Here is a 16,104-nt window from a genome sequence, read left to right on the forward strand (position 1 = left end):
GCTCCCTTCTTTTTCCTGTTGACCCTTGCCATCTCTGTTATTACACGGAAGTTTTTTCAAGATCACACTGGAGTGTGACTCTGCCTTTTCTATGAAGCACAAGGAGGAGCAAACTGGAAACTATTGCACAAGTCTCATTATGGAAAAATTTCTCTTATATGAAACAATGGTATTTTTTAGTAAGTACTTGGTTTTTTTATTTCAAATAGTAGGGGAAAACATCACTAAGAGACAATAGCACAGGCTATTTTAATGTTTTATTAAGGGCTATAAAAATATCCAGAAAGATAAATAAATGTGATGCAATGATATATGTCCTAATATGAAGAACTTTCTTTCACTGCATTGTTTTCCTTCACAATGGCCTTCAAATCACAGGAGGCAGTGATTCCGTGCCATTTCCTCTTCTTTTATTACATGCTCCAGAATTTCTGAATCAGTGTCCCGCCCTCAGTCTTCTTATTTATAAATCAAATTCATTTTCAATCCATTGTTTAGAGGGAGCGTATTTTTTTCTGTTCCACAAAGAGGACTTTTTTTCTCACTGTAGGAGAAGAAAAATGGGTTGTAGCAGAAAACTAAAAAGTATCATCACGATTTTTTAAAAATAATACATATGAGAACATGAGCCCTCTCCTTTCTCTTATTTTAATATTCCTTTGACATGATGATAGAGCTGGTTTACAAACTCAGTTCTTCAATCCCAGAGGCCAGAGAAAATGAGAAGGAAAACAAGGAAAGATCCCAACCAATCAGTGGCATCCTTGGTGCCCCACAAGGTCATATTTCAACCAATGTGAAATATTCAAAAAAGAAAATTAGGAGCAAAAAATGGAGAACACTCAATGTCTTCACCCAGTTAATGTCCGCTCTTGTAGGAGGTAAGCAAGGGCAGACTGGGAGCTGGACTCCAGAAAAACAGCAGTAAGAACTGAGCAGACCACAGAATAAAAGCCAGCCTGGCTGAAAGAGTAAGTACATATTAAACCTGGTAGTTTCCAGAGAAGGTTTAACATAACCAAATATGGATTTTCTAGTTTGGTAATAGAATGAATATTATAACCAAAATCTCATTATTGTAAATATAACAGAGTACAGTTATAAAACAAAACCAAAACAAAAGTGCTAACTGCCTGGATGAAAGACTGGAGACTAGATGCTGGGCAATAAGGTTTTCATAGTTCCTATAATGCCTTACAGCACTCCATAACTTCCAACCTCTCTCTCTCTCGCCCTCTCCCTCTCCCTCTCCGACTCACTCACACACACACACACACACACAACCTACTTCTTTGCCAAAAAAACCCACAACGCACCCAGGAAGATCCAGGTACTCAAAGGACTATGACATAACAACCCCTCACTTATCCCTAGCATACAAAGATTTTAGCTATGTTTTTATTCTTCTTCTTCTACAATCAATACAGACACTGTGTATATGAGATTCCCAAACTGTCTATGATTAAGAATTAGCTAGGGAGCTTATTTAAATCCATTCTGACTTCTCACCTCCACCCCTACCCTAATTCTAGTTCAGCACATCTCGAGTGAGACTGGAAGTCGACATTTTTAAAAATCCTCAGATGATTCTGATGGGCAACTGGATTTAAGAACCATTAATCAGTCAATAGAATTTTATCTATAATATGAATAAAAATAAAATATACATATTACATTGTATATGATTGTTTAATATACTTCAGATCATCTAATATTAAATATAAATAGGACTGATGCTCCTTCAAAGTCCAAGGAGAACTACAAAGCATTATAAGATGGTAGTAAAGAATCAAAATAGTTTCCCATCAATGTTATTCATTGCAAGAAATATTTCCCCCATGTTTTTCTACATGGAACTAAAAAATGGGTAAACAAAAGAACTTGTCTCTCTGATAACCAATCAAGAGACTATATAAATGATCCTGAACAGGAGTGACTAAGATTAGTAAAGTAAGGCTTTATTCATGAAAATTCTGATTCATTCACTGCATTCATTCTCTTAATTCAAAGAATAAATATTTAAGTCCACTGAACTGTTAGGCAATGTGGAGTTTACGAAAGTGTCGTTAGGCAATGTGGAGTTTACGAAAGTGTCAGAACAGTCCCTGACTTAATCCATCAGTAGATCATGAGGTGCCTATATGAACGTCCAGTGAGCCCATAGAACCTAAAGATCAACGGGGACAGGAATGGTAAGGGAACACCTCCGGAGGGTCAAGTTGGGCCCCTGAAGAGGGAGCGGCATTTGGATGAACGAAAACAGCAATGGGCATCTGATGTAGAGGAATGTTGGTAGGAGGCAGGCATGACAGTGGGGCTCCATGGCTTGAATGCTAGGCTGCCTGTAGGGGAAGGTCCTGATTTAAAAAAAAAAAAAAAAGAAAAAATTAGGAAAATTAATTTGGCTCCATGTAATAGAAAGAATAAGGCGCCTGGAGTCAGAAACTTTGGGTTCAAACCTTGGCTCTGCCATTTATCTGCTGGGAGTCCCTGGGCAAATTTCTCAAAATAGTCTACCTTCAGTTTCCTTTCCTATGAGCAGGATAACTCCTACTCCCTCACAGGGTTGTTGCCAGATACACAGTGAACACTCAACACATGTTAGTTGAGTTGAAATGACACACTGCTATCCACAATCATAAACATACATTAATTTTCTGTCAAAATATTTGCCACTTAATTCATAGAAGAATGAATCTGTCAAGTTCTTTCCCTACATCTAACCTAAATCTATTCTGCTTCAATTAAAGTCTATACTGTCTTGTTTAGTCATCCAAGGAATTAAAACTGACAAGTTTTCATTTTCTTTATGATAAACTTTCATATATTTAACAAAGTTTAATAAGCTTATGCTTTGGCCTTTAATCTTTCCTCCTTGGAAATTAGCATCTAGTTTTATGAGGAAAAGGAGTTTGATTCTAGCCATAGATTATACTGTGAAATGCTCAAATAATTGGGATTTTTTCCATTTCCTTACCTGACTTCCTTCATAAAGCAGACTAACAAAACATTACCCTTAAACTAACCATGTACTCACTGCAGTGAGATATGCTGGGAGAACTGCCAAGCTATTTGGAACCCTGGGCTATGGGGCAGGCCCCAAGGCAAACATCATCACACAAGCCTGCAGGGCATTCAGTAGGTGGGCAGATAGCCAAGGAGTCTGCTGTCCCAGAACATTCTCTTCTTCAGAAAAGACAAAGTTGTGCTGTCAAGGCTCAGACCATTCCTTATCAGAAAAGTTCTAATCATCTGTTTGAAATTTATATATGAATACTTCTCCCACTTTCAACTTATGATCAGAACTGTTCATGGTTGTATCCTTTCCCAATCTCAAAACTTAAATCAATCTGACAAATAATAAGTTCCTAATACCTCCATACTAAGGATGAAAATCCCAATACATCATAGAAAGTTATGCAATCGGCATCTATCAATGTTGTACAAGTTCCTAAAAATAAACTCTAAAGGAGCTAAAATGCTAGAAAAACAATTACTTGATTGTAAAGTTCATCACTTTGAGTTTTCACCAGCTGATACAAAGAAATCAGAAGAAGGAAAACACCACACCAATCCAATCTCATATTGGTATGGTCTGAATGTTTGTATCCCCCCAAATTCATGTTGAAATCCTAACCCTCAAAGAAGATGGCATTAAGTGGTGGGGCCTTTGGGAGGTGCTTTGGTCGTGAGGGTGGAGACTTCATGAATGGGATTAATGCTCTTATAAAAGAGACACCATAGAACTTGCTTGCCCTTCCACCATGTGAGGACACGTGAGAAGGCATCAGCTATGAACCAGGAAGAGGGCCCTCATCAGAAAGCAACTATGCTGGCACCTTGACTTTGGACTTCCCAGGCCCCAGAACTCTGAGAAATAAATTTCTGTTGTTTATAAGCCACCCAGTCTGTGGTATTTTGTTATAGCAACCCAAACAGACTAGACACATACCTTATCACTCTAGTGATTTTTCCACCATATGAGGTATCATCCTGAAATTCAGACTTCTAATCATCAGGTACAAACCTAGAATTCCCTTTTTATTATGATAAAGAATGACCAGAAATTTTAACACCATTAAAACAGCAGGGAACTTTATTTCTGTTAAAGAATGGAACTCACATAATTTTAAGCTGACAACTATGCTTCTCAGAGCCTTTTTAAATGCCTTCTCACATTGGTATGACCTTTTTTTTTTTGAAGGTGATATTTTTATTTTTCTTAGACACTGATGCACGCAGCACAATGAATGGTGATTGTGAGACCTTCTGTACAAATTCTCATGGCAGCTATGAATGTAGCTACTGCCCAACCAGAGGTCATGGTAGGTCACCAGTAAGTAGTTTTTAGCCCCCTGTGAAATCGCTCAATAACAAGGTCCCTATGTAGAATGGTTCAGGGCCTGGGCTTTGGAGTCACACAGTCCTGAGTTCAAATCTTTGTTCTGTCACATATTTTAGCTGTGTGTCCTTGATTAAAATTCTTGGGATCAGATTCCTCATCTATAAAATAGGGTTCAGATTGCCTGGAAGAGTACAGGTGCTTGTGTTATGATGGATCCATGGCATCCGAAGAAATGAAGACTTGTATAGGTAAGCAAAGAAGGCAGAATTTTTCCATTCTGTCTAGTTATTCACAAGCACTAGTTTGTTTCCTTTCTCTCAGGAATCACTGTCTTTTATTCCCTATTATTATCCTTCCGTTGGTGTTGTTTCAGGTGGGAAGGTAAATTCAGTCCCTATTACTCCATCTTGGCCAGAAGCAACAGTCTGTGATGGGGCTGGCCCCATGGCTTAGCGGTTAAGTGCATGCGCTCCGCTACTGGCAGCCCGGGTTCGGATCCCGGGCACGTACCGACGCACGACTTCTCCGGCCATGCTGAGGCCGCGTCCCACATACAGCAACTAGAAGGATGTGCAACTATGACATACAACTATCTACTAGGGCTTTGGGGGAAAAAAAGGAGGAGGATTGGCAATAGATGTTAGCTCAGAGCCGGCCTTCCTCAGCAAAAAGAGAAGGATTAGCATGATGTTAGCTCAGGGCTGATCTTCCTCACAAAAAAAAAAAAAAAAAAGAGTCTATGAGTCCTTGTTCTTAGTTAAATAGCTGATTATGAGGTTAAGTGCCAGTTTTTCATTATATAATGGATTAATTTTGGAAAATAAGATTCTGGTACCAAATCCAATTCTGATCACCAACTGGGTGTCTTACAATTCAACTCAATTTTGATCCTATCTACCTGGTGATAGTAACTCAGGAACAGCCAGATAGAAGTGATGCATACGGCAAGGTATGGGGAAGAGGCACAGAGCTTCCATGCCACCATCCCCAAACCTCCACGTGTTCACCAACCCAGAAGCTCCAGTACAGCCCTCATTAAGAAGCAATTATAAAGGGACTATTTAGAAGCAAGGGCACAAAAATAAAATCAATGGCCCAGAGTCTTAAAACAATTTGTTTGCTAGTTTATTTTGCATAAATCTGCTCATGAAATCCAAAAACAGGATGGGCTTCAACCAATGGCCATCAGGTGTTGACTCTTCTTCGTGAGCAGGCAATCTGGCCTTGGGAACACTTGTCTCTTTTAGACAAATACTTCTATCTATTGAGACCATTTAAAGTTACCATTTATTACAGCATTTTAACAGATGGTAGAAAATGGAAAATGAAATCCCTACCCTCCAGCACTAATATATAGACACCATACTCCTTTAACTCAAATCTGGACCTAATTACTTGCCACTGTTGGACAGATGGTCCCAGGAGAACATTCCGTCCCTTTCTCAAGATACTCTTCCCTGTTTCCAGAACAATATTGCCTGCTCTCTTTACACGGCTGGTTTCTCACCTTCAGATCATTGGTTAACTATCTCCTCCTAGAGAGACTTTCTCTGATCTATTCTATCTAAAGGACAGGGTAAAGGTGGGACCCACCTCCCCCCACTTCATAATATATCTCAGCATCCTGTTTGTTTCTCTCATAGCACTTAGCATAATTTGTCATCTTTTCTTTTTCTCTCTCCCGTCCAAACCAGACTGTAAGTGCCAAGAGTGGAGGGACTGAGTCTGTCTGGTGTCCTGGTGTATCCCAGCACCAGGGACAGTAACTGGCACCATAGCAAACATTCAATACATACTCACTGAATGAATGCTACGGTGTCAAAGAGGCCACAAAACCACCAGACATGTTCAGCATCAGTCTGGAAAGGGCAACAGGCCTTGAAAGCATTTGAATTTACTCTGGAGTAACTTCTCTGAATCTTACCAACTGGATCATAATGCAATAGAGTCAGTTTCTCCCGCAGTCGGCTTCTCTTAGTGTTGAAGGAGAAACCTGTCCCAGCTTGGCTCATCATTTTCACCAGGATGGTTCTAAAATTAAAAAGTAAGCTGTTACAAGCTGAAGAAATAGCCTATAATCAGTCATGGGGGGATGGCACATTTTGAGAACCCTATACAGTAGTATTAGTTGTGGGACATCACTTGGCCTTAAGAAGGTTCAGTTCTAAGACAGCTTGTTTTCCATAAACCACAGTTTCAAAGGGTTTGATGCCCAAGGTTTGTTCCATTACACAGAGTACCTTGGTAATGACCTAACAAAAGCAGCAAGAACAATCAAACCACGTTGTGGGACTAAACTCAGACACACATCTCTCAGAAGAAGTCAGGAGGGGGCAAAATATAAAAGTACTGGTAACCCTTGCTGGCCAGGCAGGGAATCATAAAGACGGCTGTCTCAGAGGAACCCTATCCTCCAGGGATGAGCGGTAAGAGTAAAATCCAGAAGGGATAAAATAAAGAAATTGGAACTTTAACCTTGCTAGTGCGCAAAGCCTTGTTCCCCTTCATATTTCATTTAAGTGATGGTCGCCCAAAACATAAAGTTCAGGTTTGCTTCATGGACCTTTTAATTCATTGTACTGTTTGTTACTTTTTCATGTGTCCTGTCTCCCTATGTAAACCATGCTGTTTTATTTCTCTTCTAATTCCAAAAAGAATCTGAAGCATCTAAGATATATTACACATCTCTGCATCCCTTTCAATGTTCAGCACAGTGCCTCATACATAAGAGGCGCACAATTATTTGTTGGGTAATTAAGATAGACAATAATTAGTCATTCATTCAAAAAGAGCTAACAAATACCTAGTAAGCGCTTCCTCTGTGGAAAGCACTATGGGAAATGCAAAGCTCTATAAGGCTGCACCTGCGCCCTGGAGGAACTAACAGTATAGTGTGGAAAGTGAGTTGTGTACACAAGGTCTATAAGGCAAGATGTATGTGACAAATGTCACAAGAAGGATACAAAGAACATGAGAGGTTGGGAGTACCTCTACAGAAACCAAAGCCATAGGCGATTCCTGCAGACCCTGGGGGTGGGAAATTCTAACATGAATAAATGGACTGTGGGAAAAGCTACGTGAATCAAAATATATTGGGGGAAAAACACTAACACACATATTTTTCATTAACTTTAATCCAAAAAACCTAGTTTTAAGGATTTGTGGTGTATCTTGGGTTTTAACCAAAGGCTGCTTTAGAATTTTCCTATTTTTAACACAGAAAATCTTACTTTAGTTATTGTCTACAAAATTTATTTTGAGACACTGGTTTGGTATTTATAGTCTCTCTGGTATAGCATGGAATCTTTATGTTTGCTATTTTTGAAATGCTTATACCATGAATGCAAAGGATTATAAAACTCATTAAAACAGGCTCTATGGTTTAATCAAACCACACTAGTTCTGCTAGATTCCAGTAGCAGGCTCCAGACAAATGGCCCATGGTCCTCAATTTGAGGAAACAGAAATATGGTGACAGTCCAAAGAAAGCACGGGGACTCTAATGGTTTGTCTAGGAACAAGACAACAAGAGCTCCTTTAAGTAAAGTATTTGAATCTTCACTTAAGTATGTCAGTTGAGGAGGGAAAATATTTTTTGAAAAAGTTCATAGGGCCAAAATAATTCATCAAATAAGTAATCCTCAAACCAACTTTTAGAAAATCGATGCCAAATGCTTAGTTTAATATAACGATGTACTGGCAGGGACTGAACTAACACATCTAACACAAACAAGTAAAGTTTAAAAAAAGAAAAACCTTTACTTACTTTGACTTGCTCTTGGCAACTTTTTGTAGAGAGGAAAAGTTGGAAGAGAAAAGAAAAATATCAATTTATTACCTTTCTTATGCAAAGTTCATATAAATGTCAGTAATAACCAAAAATATTTAAGTCATGAAGTGTGCCATGTGTTGTCACTCAAGTAACTACTCCCTAGCTATTAGGGATCCCGTTAGGATTTTATAGAAGGAAGATAAAAAGATTCAATCAGACCAACACAATTCTGTAATGTAATGCTTTGCATAGTCTCTTTTCAGTTGGACTGGGTTACCCTCTAAATCTTTTTAAAGTAAGATCTGCTCCATTTGTCCCTCTTCTGAGGTGTAAATATTTGCACTGGAACAAGCCTCCTGTTTGACAAGTTAACCTATGCAAACTACAACAACCATCAGGAGAAGGGAAACTAAATCTAACCGGGAAGTCAGCCTGGTGCAGGGAAGAGCATGTCTTGGGAGCCAGAGGACTTCTTTCCCAGCCCTGCTGTAGATCCCAGGGTAAATCACCGCCCCTCTCCGAAGCCGTCTCCTCGTCTTTAGAGTTCGAAACGAGGGGTCTAGAAATTCGGAGGTTTTTCCCAGTTCGGACATGCAGTGATTCTACTCACACATCCCTAGGGAGGGCGGGAGAAAGCTCCCCACTCCTGCTGACCCGACTCAACAGTCCCTGCCAACCGCAACTGAATCTAGTACTAGCACCGCAGACCCCCAGGACCCACTCGCCCCGCAGACAGGCGCGCCGCGGGGCATGCCGGACGCTGTAGTCCTGAAGGCCTGGGAAGGCCGCAGCTTCCCGGCCAGCGCGCACACCGCGCCGCGCATCGTCCCGCGGCCTGCCTGTCACGGCCTCCCGCCCTGGCCGCAGGCCCTGCCGCCGCTGCCTCCAGCCCCACTTACAGGAGACCGCGGACAGGAACATGGCGATAGGACCCCCGCAGTCTCCGTAACGAGCCCAAAGGCCCTCAACTAACAACTGCTTCCGGAGCACAGGTTTGTTCCGGAAGAGGACGTCCGGGAGTTGCCAGCAGCCTCGCCCGCCCTCTGTTTCCGAACCTGCGTCTTTTCTGAGTTCTTGACACGCTGGCTGTTTTGCCTTCATGGTGTTGGAGGTTGGAGTCTCCTTTCCCTTTGGAGAGGGACTTTGTTAGCGCTCAGGGTTTGCGCCCCAGGCGCTGACTCCTACTTCTGGGTCAGAGTTGGGTGCTTTCCATACTTGTTGCACTAAATAATCGCAACCACCTACATTAAAGCCACAGAAACTGTATATATTCCTCAGCCACTCCAGGCTGTCAGGATCTCGCATATTTCCTTAAAATGTTGCCTTCTTTTGCCTCCCCCGAGGCTACTCCCTCTCCACCTGGTTAAGATCCCTTGTCAGTCCCTTCGGAGTTAGGAACCCCTAGTTCCTAGTCACAAAACTAGTAAGTGGCAGAGTCAGAATTTGAACCCAGATCTTGTCTGACTGCAAAGACTCGTGAGTTTCCCACTAGACATTGGGACCTAACCACTTTGCCATGTTAAATTCTTCATGCCTCTGCAAGGAACTTGGGCTCATTCAACACCAGGGACTTCATCGGTAACCTCATTTCCCAACTAATAATCAGGACTTTTGGATTTTTTTCTAACCTGTGATTTCATCTATATATTAAATCTTACAAACATGTGAAACAAGATTCAATCTTATGGATTAACCTCACTGAAAGTAATAAAATTATTTAAAAGAGAAAATTTAGCTCTCCAATACAATACGACCCAATTTTTAAAATTAGGACTGTCCTTGCCCTTAGTACCTCTAATGGTTTCTGTCCCCTCTAATAATTTTTGATTCCCATAACCTGACTGCAACAACTGAGTACCCTCTAGCTGCCCAAATCCTTCCTTAGCTTCTGCAGTTCAGCTGCTGACAAATGAGAGCTTCAGGTGTTCAAGAGGGTGAGGTTTCTTATCTAGGAAGAGAATTTGAGAGATTTTATAAATTCTTTAGAGGATTTTATAAATTCTTTAGAGAATTTGTAAGAAAAGAACACAGGACTGGAAGCCAAGGAACATGAATTCTAGTGTTTGATCTGTCCCTTGGAAAGTCATTTCAGCTCTTCAAACCTCAGTTTCATGCTCAATGTGGGCACTGAAACAGTGGTTCTCAACCCTGAGGGTGCATCAGTCACCAGTGGTCTTTTAAAGACCCAGATGCCAGAGGTGAGACCCAGAGTCTGTACAGTGTTTTCTCCTCAGTTTTCTATAAAGAAGCATTTGAAACATAGCAAAAAGTTGAAAGGATAGTACAATGAACAAACCATATACCCAATTCAACAAATGTTAACATTCTAAAATCTGTGTATATTGATGTATGTTGAATGAAAAAATAATATTTAGTATATAATTATATATATGGTTAGGGTTTTCTGCTAAGCTGTGTGAAAGTAAATTGCAGACATCACAACCTTTCACTCCTAAATATTTAAGTGTGTATCTCTCAAGAATAAGATCATTTTAACCACAATACTATTTTCATTCCTTAAAAAAATTAATAATGGTTTCCTAATGTCTAAGCCAAATTGAAATTGTCGTTTATAGCTGGTTTTTTCAAAAACAGTATCCAGTCAAGGTTCATACATTACCTTTAGTTGTCAAAAATCTTTAATCTCTTTCAGATCTAAAATCAAACACCTCACATTTTTTTCATGACACAGAATTTTTAAAGAGACTGAGCTAATTTCTTGTGGAGTGTCCCATATTCTGGATTTGTCTGATTGTTTCTTATGGTATCATTTTATTTGTTCTTCTACTCCCTGTATTTCCTGTAAATTGGAAGGTAAATCTAAAGGCTCAAGTAGATTCCACTTAAAACATTTTTGACAAGAGGATGTCATAGGTGATGCTCTCAACTTCATATTGCAACATATCAGAAGGTCCAGAATGTCAGATTGTCCCACTGATAGTGCTAAGTTGGATGATCTCTAGATCTCTCCATTGTAAAATTAGATTTTTTTTTCTCTTCGCAGTTGTCTGTAGGGTGTTATTTTGCCATATGAGAATATCCTGTTACCCTACCACCTTTCCTCATGGTTTTAGCATCCATTGATGATCTTTTTTTTGGCTCAGTAATTACATTTGGGGATGCACAATGGTGATTTTCTTTTTATTTTATTTATTTATTTTTTAAAGATTTTATTTTTTATTTATTTTTTCCCTCCAAAGCCCCAGTAGATAGTTGTATGTCATAGCTGCACATCCTTCTAGTTGCTGTATGTGGGACTCGGCCTCAGGATGGACGGAGAAGTGGTGCCTCGGTGCGTGCCCGGGATCCGAACCCGGGCCACCAGCATCGGAGCGCACGCGCTTAACCACCAAGCCACGGGGCCGGCCCTTTTTTTTTTTTTTTAATTTTTTTTTTTTTATTTTTCCCCCAAAGCCCCAGTAGATAGTTGTATGTCACAGCTGCACATCCTTCTAGTTGCTGTATGTGGGACACGGCCTCAGCATGGCCAGAGAAGCAGTGCGTTGGTGCACACCCGGGATCTGAACCCGGGCCGCCGGCACCGGAGTGCGTGCACTTAACTGCTAAGCCACGGGGCCAGCCCACAATGGTGATTTTCTAACTTATATTATTCCTTCTTCATTTATTAGCTAGTTTTCTTCGGTAAAGAAGAGCTTTCTATCATCAATTGAGGCTGAATTATAGTTACTCCTAAAAAGGCAGGATAAATATTAATTTTGTTGTCTTTAATTATGAATATTCAGAGTAAGAAATTGGCATAGGAGTCACTTCCAATGGTGACAAAGAGGTTTTTCCCCTTTCTGTAATTTTGTTTAATTTTTTAGTATCACTATAATGGATTTTTATTCATTGTTTTATAATCAGCCATGGTCATTATTTTTGATAGTCAAATTTTCCCAAATATGGCCATTGGGAGCCCCTTCAAGTTGGCCCAATGTTCTTTTGACATGCTTCCTTCCTTGCTTTCTGTCACCAGCTGTCTCAGGTTAACTTTGTACTTTCCCTGGCCCAGACCTGAAATCTGCCATTTCTCCAAGGTACTCTGGTTCCTTTTTATAGGGGGTGATAGATATAAGCCACTATCTGATGCACAGCCACTGGACTAGATTTTAGTGGATTTCAAGCTTTATTTTAAACCATGGATCTTCATTTAAATGAAATCTGTCTCAGGAAGTCACAATGTAAAATAAAGCTTCATCTCTTGAGGAATGTCCTCAGAACCTTGGACTCCACAGGTCGCAGAAGCTCTGTACTATGGAATGGCCACATTTTCTTCCAGCCCCATTGCTCTGGATTCCAGTTTGAGGTTTCAAACCCCACCCACAGGGCTTTGGAGCCTCCTGCCATACTTCCCACTATGTACTTCCTTCCCACACTTCTGACCATGCAAAGGCCTGGTCCTGGCAGGAGAAAGCCCTATAGGCACCTTCTCGTATGTTGAAACCTAATCCCCAATGTGATGGTATTTGGAAGTGGGACTTTGGGAGGTGATTAAGTGAATGCAATGGGGTTATAAAAGAAGCCCCAGAGAGCTCCCTCACTCCTTCCACCAGGTGAAGATACAAGAAGTTGGCAGTCTGAACCGGGAAGAGGGCCTTCACCAAAACCTTGGAACGTGCTGGCACTCTGACTTCTAGGCTCCAGACTGTGAGAAATACATTTCTGTTGTTCATGAGCCACCCAGTTTATAGTATTTTTTTATAGCCCAAACAGACTAAGATAGTATCTGTCTCTCAGTCTGTCATCAAACTTTTGCCTCCTCCCCTTCCTCTTCTCCATAGAATCCATTCTGGTGAGGGCCCCAGTGACCTCCATGATAGCAAATCCCATGGTCAATTCTCAGGCCTCATTTTACTCAGCATCTGTCAGTATCATTTTACAGTTATTCACTCTCTCCTCCATGAAACACTTTCTTCACTTGGTGTCCAGGGGTCCACTATCTTAGTTCTCCTCCTGCCACATCAATAATTCTTTCTCTGTTTTCACCTCACCCACCTCTCAATGGAGGCGTGCCCAGGGCTCAGTCCTTGGATTTCTTCTCTCCTCTGTTCACACTCATTCCCTTAATGGTCACACCTAATTTTGGTTTTAAAAAATCTATGGGCTGAAGACTTCCAAATTTGTGTTTCCAGTCCCAACTTTTCCTCTGAATTCCAGGTTCGTGTATTTAACTGCCTACTTGACATCACATGTCCAAAATCAAATTCCCAAACTTGCTCTGCACCCCCCAGGCTTTTCCCATATCAATATGTGGCAATTCCATTTTTCCAGTTGCTTAAGTTAAAAACCTGGGAGCCAACTTGACACCTCTTTCTCTTATGCCCTATATCTAGTCCGTCAGTAAATCCTGTCACTCAAATGTCACCTAATCAGTGAGGCGTTCCCTGGCCACCCTACGGAAAAAACCAATACACATGCAAACACACATACTCCCTATTCTCCTTACCCGGCCTTATATTTCCCTATAGCATTTATCATCATTTAATATTTTTTGTGTACTTGTTGATTTCCTTATTGTCTCTTTGTCCACCAGAACGTAAACTTCTTAAGATCAGGAACTTTGTCTTATTCACTCACTGCTGTATCCTAGTACCTAGAACAATGTCTGCCACATCTATTAAATATCTGTTGAGTGAATGAAGGAAGGAAGGAAGGAATCTGAGATGAGATGCACCATACAAATGTTAAATTATTAATAAATATTTGTTTAAATGGCAAACAATGATAAGTATTTGTGTATTGTTGATCATTTCAGGGTTCAGGAGAATTTATAAGCTTACTTTTAAAAACAGATACCATATGAACTGTTTCTTGAAATTCTTGAATGGAGTAGAAAAGGAGCAATAGCTTTCTAGTCTCATTACTTCAACCTGCATCCACCTGTTATTTACACCTAACACATTGTTGGCAGTTGATAAGTTTTAATTAAAATGTTTATTAATACAGAAGTAATTTATGATTTGGAGTGTGTTTTCCTACCTGAATTTACATAATGAGCCCTCTGTGTCTTATTAGAGTAAAGTGCAGAACAGTTAGAGCATCGTGGCAGCCCAAGTGGAAAGAGTGTGGTCCTTGGGCAAGGGCAGCCATCCTCTTTTGTGTGTGGGGGCGGGTGCTGTAGGGAGGAGAAGGTACAGCTGTTTAACCTGGATTCTCAGCCCCGGCAAGTAGATGGAGGAAAAGAACATTTATTGCACATCTACTCTTGAAGGGCTTTAGACACAGTGCCTGTGTTGCATTGGTCAACACCACATTCCCAGCAGTTAGCACTGGGATTCAAACCTGAAGATCTGGAAGCTGTTCCCCTCCTCCTCTGCTATGCTGAGAGGTCCCTGACTGCCCATTGTCCAGCCCACTCTCGTACCTATGATCTGCCTGACTCACGGTTGGGAAGTACAGCCACTGTTCTTCTCTACAGGGTCAGTGATCCTGGCTCCCTGATTTGTCCCAGAGGCCTGGGAACATGGGCAGTGGGGGGAGGAAGACTCTGCAGGAGAAGGCTGGGGCTCCATCCAAAAAGCTGGCACCTTCACAAGCTCGGACACCTCCAGACAGATGGGACAGCTTCAGAATTGGGTCCTCTGCCTCAACAGCTTAGTATTACAGCAAAGACTTCCTACGGGAGCAAGACTAAAAGCTGGAAAGACCTGGGGGCACCAATCAGGTTCAGTCTGTTTGCAGTGGGTATCCTCATGTTGGCATTCAATGCCCTCCATAATTTGGCCTCACCCTCCTAATTCAGTCCCATCTCTCTTCACTGGGGCCTGCTGGGTACCAGTCCCTTTCTGGACCAAGTCTCTCCTGACCCTCCACTCCCCATCCTACCCCACATCTCCCCTCCACAGATTCCTCTCAGAGCATCTATTATGCTACCTGCACTCCTCAGATCACTGGTCTGCCTCCGCCCTGGCATCTAAGTCCCTTGAGGGCCAGAGCTCCTGAATCTCTGTATATCATCCCTCTACTCCCCCAGGCAGCAGCTCCTAACACAAGGTGGCCACCCCACTCACTTTGACAAAAATGAACTGAGCAATTTCTGTACTCAGGGAACCCTGCCTCTAACCATTCTCTGTCTCTCCAATCCTACGTCCCATCCCAGCTCCACTTGAGACAGGGAGAGTGGGAGGAACCAGGGGAAGAAGGGAAGCAAAGGCACAGAGATGTCGAAAAACATGAACAGTGAGCATCCTCCTGGGGCTAGAGTGTGTGAAGAAATGAGGAAGGTGAGCTAGAAAGGATGACTGGGGCTAGGTAACGGAGGAACCAGGATATTATAGCTGGGGGTTAGGCCTTAGTTCTGTCGGCAGTGGGGGAGTTAAGTGATGTGACCAGATCTCTGTAGTGGCAGCATCTGAAATCACACCATTTTCCTGGCTAATTGAGTGAGAAGCAGGGACTCTCCCAACCCACCGAACACAGAATTCCCAAGGTCCCCTTCACTTGTGAAACGACAATAGGCACTTCCTCTGCTCTGCATCTTAATGCCTAGTTATTTAGTTTACACATGTATTTGGTGTTTCCTTAATAATTGGTAAGTTCTTCCTGCTTATTTATTATCTTAGACCAGTCACTGAGCCTTCTTTGAGTGGGAGAAAGGGAAGGAGAAAGTTACCACAGAAGCCTTTGAGAATCTGCTAAAAGCTGTGGCTTACCTTTTCCACGAAATGCACATATGCCCATCCAGAAACAATTTTACTGGGACTTCCCAGTGGTTCTGGAAACCTTGGCTGCACATTGGAATCACCTGGGGAGCTTTGTAATACTGATACCTGCCTCCCACCCCCAGAGTTTTTAATTTAATTGATCTGAGTGCAGTCTGGACATCAGGTTTTTTAAACTCCCTAGGAGATTCTAGTGTACAGTCAAGATTGAAAAGTATTGGGCTAGGGAATTGTGGACTCCAAGACTCCTATCTTAGGAGTTCCAAGTGTGTCCATTTATCTTTGCATGGTCAGCAGCACCTACCTGGGTAGGGAGGGGAGGAAAG

At 41.6% G+C, this 16,104-nt stretch overlaps 1 protein-coding gene across 3 annotated transcripts; it reads right to left on the bottom strand.

The window, feature by feature from the left end:
• Window positions 1-238: 238 nt before the first annotated feature.
• MRPL33 (mitochondrial ribosomal protein L33) lies at window positions 239-9,110 on the bottom strand. 3 transcript variants are annotated; one of them, XM_087436978.1, is made up of 5 exons: window positions 9,017-9,110; window positions 8,112-8,130; window positions 6,270-6,376; window positions 2,205-2,357; window positions 239-544 (listed from the first exon to the last, which is right to left on the bottom strand). In XM_087436978.1, the coding sequence occupies exons 1-4, from the start codon at window positions 9,036-9,038 to the stop codon at window positions 2,215-2,217; spliced, it is 291 nt and encodes a 96-aa protein (XP_087293104.1). In that variant the 5' UTR covers window positions 9,039-9,110; the 3' UTR covers window positions 239-544; window positions 2,205-2,214. The 3 variants fall into 3 exon arrangements, with proteins under 3 accessions (XP_087293104.1, XP_087293105.1, XP_004418255.1); XM_087436979.1 differs by lacking the exon at window positions 9,017-9,110 and adding an exon at window positions 8,728-8,872; XM_004418198.3 differs by lacking the exon at window positions 2,205-2,357 and having other exon boundaries at window positions 9,017-9,104.
• Window positions 9,111-16,104: the final 6,994 nt, after the last annotated feature.

This window comes from Ceratotherium simum, chromosome 11 (assembly GCF_057802395.1).
Source record: "Ceratotherium simum simum isolate JZ-2026a chromosome 11, ASM5780239v1, whole genome shotgun sequence".
Classification (NCBI taxonomy): Eukaryota; Metazoa; Chordata; class Mammalia; order Perissodactyla; family Rhinocerotidae; genus Ceratotherium; species Ceratotherium simum.

Excerpts from the sequence above, each read along its gene's own strand:
- MRPL33 (XM_087436978.1), bottom strand. The coding sequence starts at position 9,038 with ATGTTCCTGTCCGCGGTCTCCT. Across the intron at positions 2,358-6,269 it reads ATTGCATTATGATCCAGTTG|GACCTTCCCCTACAGGCAGC; the intron begins GTAAGATTCAGA and ends TTTTTAAATCAG.